Source organism: Limulus polyphemus, unplaced genomic scaffold (genome assembly GCF_000517525.1).
Source record: "Limulus polyphemus unplaced genomic scaffold, Limulus_polyphemus-2.1.2 Scaffold135, whole genome shotgun sequence".
In the NCBI taxonomy this organism is placed as follows: domain Eukaryota; kingdom Metazoa; phylum Arthropoda; class Merostomata; order Xiphosura; family Limulidae; genus Limulus; species Limulus polyphemus.
This window is the reverse complement of record NW_013665745.1, coordinates 431,779-434,579: the sequence shown is the minus strand read 5'-3', so window position 1 is coordinate 434,579 and position 2,801 is coordinate 431,779. Positions and strand designations below refer to the sequence as shown.

The following is a 2,801-nucleotide window of genomic DNA, read 5'->3' as shown; positions in this document are numbered from 1 at the left end:
TAATGTATAGGTTTTTTATCTAACTTGAATTTTAACACTCTTTTTCAAGTTCCTTCGTTTCTAATACGAATCGAACCGACAATCAATTATTTGATTGTCACTTCAAAATTAATGAAGCAAAAATTTTGTCAGCAACGATAACAATCGTGAAATTCACTTCCCCTTTTTCTTTTAGATCTGGCAGTTAGAGCACTCGACTTGTAATATATGGGATACAAAACCGCCATCAAACATGCTTGTCTTTTCAGTGTGGAGACATTATAATTTGACGGTCAATCACACTATTTGTTGGTAAAAAAGCAGCCTAAGAGCTATAGTCTGTCACTTCAAAATTAGGGATGGCTAGCGCAGATAGCCCTCGAGCAGCTTTGCGCGAAATTTTTAGTTTTATGCATAGAAATGAAAAATATGATATACAAAGGAAGTACATTACACATTATATATATATTTAATGCATAATCAAAGTCCTTCTGAAACACACTTATTCGTCATTTTCAAAATAATTAAAGATTATTGACCACATTGTTGGCTGTGACGCAGTTAAATTTCATACCGAATGGAACTGAGATAATTTAGAATTCTCATGATTACAGTTTCGACAAACCTTAACCAAAGAAAAAAAATTGAGCAGTTGTATGGAGAGAACTAAAGATTTGTACGAAAATAGATTTTCCTTGTGATCATGGAAGTCATGCACAGTGTCTCTTGTACATTACCCTTACATAGATCGACTGGCGTTAAAGGTACTTTCATATAAGTTAATTTTCGGTTCACTGCCGTCATTATACTCTGTAAATCCATGTCGTTGGAATGTTTCTCCAACATTGTACACAGCGCCTGCACAAACAATGAACCTTTGCTGATATTTGTTAGAGAATATAGCCCAGGTAAAGTGGCATCGCAGATGAGGAAATCAGCTTGTGTTGGTATGGTGTAAACTTTTGAAACAGCATCTACCTCATCTTTACTTTTATCAGCTTCATACTTTTGGCAAGCCTGTATAAAAAATATTTTTGGTTTACTTGCTAAAGTGGGAGATTTATCCCCACTAAATGGAGAAAACACATTTTCAATGCATATCTTACCATCTCGACCATACAAGAAACCTTTTTCTCCACGAGTTAAGATACAACAAACAAAACTATCTCTGTTGGAATGATTTTCAACGGCCACTTTTTCCAAATGTCTTATTAGTTCTTTCGAAGTCACGTTTTTGTACAATATTACCTCAAATCCCAGTTCACTAAAACAATAGTGTAGTTGGTCACTGTCCTGATCTGACCACGTCGTGTCATCCAGACCTGTGTGCGGATCAAATTCGTTAATGTTGAATATTAGACACTTTCCCCTCTCAGGATGGTCCATTTTGTATTCTTCGCTATCAGGTGGAATTGCTAGGTAAGCAGTCGGTGTGGATTGTTGTCTAAAACCAGACAAGACTTTTGCATCAGGATTATCTTCTCCAGCCTTGGTTTCAATATTTGTTGAATAGAGATTTGAAGACATCTTATGTGAGTCTGTAGACAAATAACATTCATAAAATAATTTAAACCACAATCCGTTAAGATTAGAATATGTTCGTTTTTATTTTATTTTTTCATTTATTGTGATATATTCTATCAAAAGCAATAAACGAAAGAATTAAAACAATCAACAGACAACGATAAGAGACTGTCGTCACCTCGTAGACTCTTGACAATATAATGCTGTAATCGTATTGTTGATAATTCTTTTTATAAGATAGAATAATATATCTGTTGTCCTTTCACAGCTTCTTGTGGTACTTTATCTCTCCAATTCGTGTGTTCACCAAAAAGGAGTTATTACAATAATCTGGAGTTTTAAGATGTTATTTACGCTTTGGACAGTTGGTCATCTCCTGAATAAATGTAACATCCATTCTCTAGTATGCGCTAAGCAAACTCCTAATAATACTGCAAACTTTATAGAAATAATTGACGTTTATATTAAAATGTTGATCGAATAACAAAATGTCCTCACTATGAGAAATCTATAAATCATCAACAAGAAGTAATGAATACTTTAATATTTCGCCCATGAATATTTTTAAAGTGTAATTTAACAGTAGAATTATATATTAATACATATGGCAGGGAGACTGGTGTTGGTTAAAATGAGAAAAAAAAAAGATACTCACAGGAAAGGGAGAGTAAGAAAACATATTTTTAAGATAAAACAACAATATAGTGAAAGAAAAGGTATTATTCACGTCAGAGACACCTTATAAAGATTTTATAGAATAAAACCGAGTTCCCAGGGCACCTTTTTTAAATAATATTAATCGGGAAACTGTTTGTCTTTGCTTGTGCTGAGTTACACCCTAACAATGTTATTGTAATCAAGATATTTGATGAGAAAACAAAAAGGAGTTTAATCCAAGACGAAATTGAAAATGATTAGTTACAGAACAGTTCTACATTATGTCCTGAACATGCCTGATAAAAAAATCTAAAAGTTGGTTACATTTTACAGTTAAAATAATGATAAAATAAGACAGACAGACAGATACAAATAAAAATAAGAAAAATGTTGCTAGAAAAATAAGAGAAGGAAGGAGAAATAGGTTTTAGTTTGAGTTGCAAAATATAGTTGACGAAAACTACCGTAAAGTTTTAATTATAGTATTTTGGCACTTGTGTATAAAGTTAAAATCATAAATAATATTCAACGTGAAACTGGTACACAATTAAAAACATTTTATTTAGGCCTATCTATGGCCTTTTTCTCATCCTGAGGATGACGTTGTAACGTCGAAACATGTAGAGTCGTCAACTTTTTGA

General features: G+C 32.7%; 1 protein-coding gene across 1 annotated transcript; it reads right to left on the bottom strand.

Moving 5' to 3' along the window:
- Window positions 1-446: 446 nt before the first annotated feature.
- Window positions 447-1,450, bottom strand: LOC106473956 (caspase-7-like). Its single transcript, XM_013934649.2, has one exon. It carries the CDS (start codon window positions 1,363-1,365, stop codon window positions 646-648), a length of 720 nt encoding a protein of 239 aa, XP_013790103.2. The 5' UTR covers window positions 1,366-1,450; the 3' UTR covers window positions 447-645.
- Between the last annotated feature and the right edge of the window lie 1,351 nt (window positions 1,451-2,801).

Coding starts and splice junctions, on each gene's coding strand:
- LOC106473956 (XM_013934649.2), bottom strand. CDS start 1,365: ATGGACCATCCTGAGAGGGGAAAGTGTCTAATATTCAACATTAACGAA.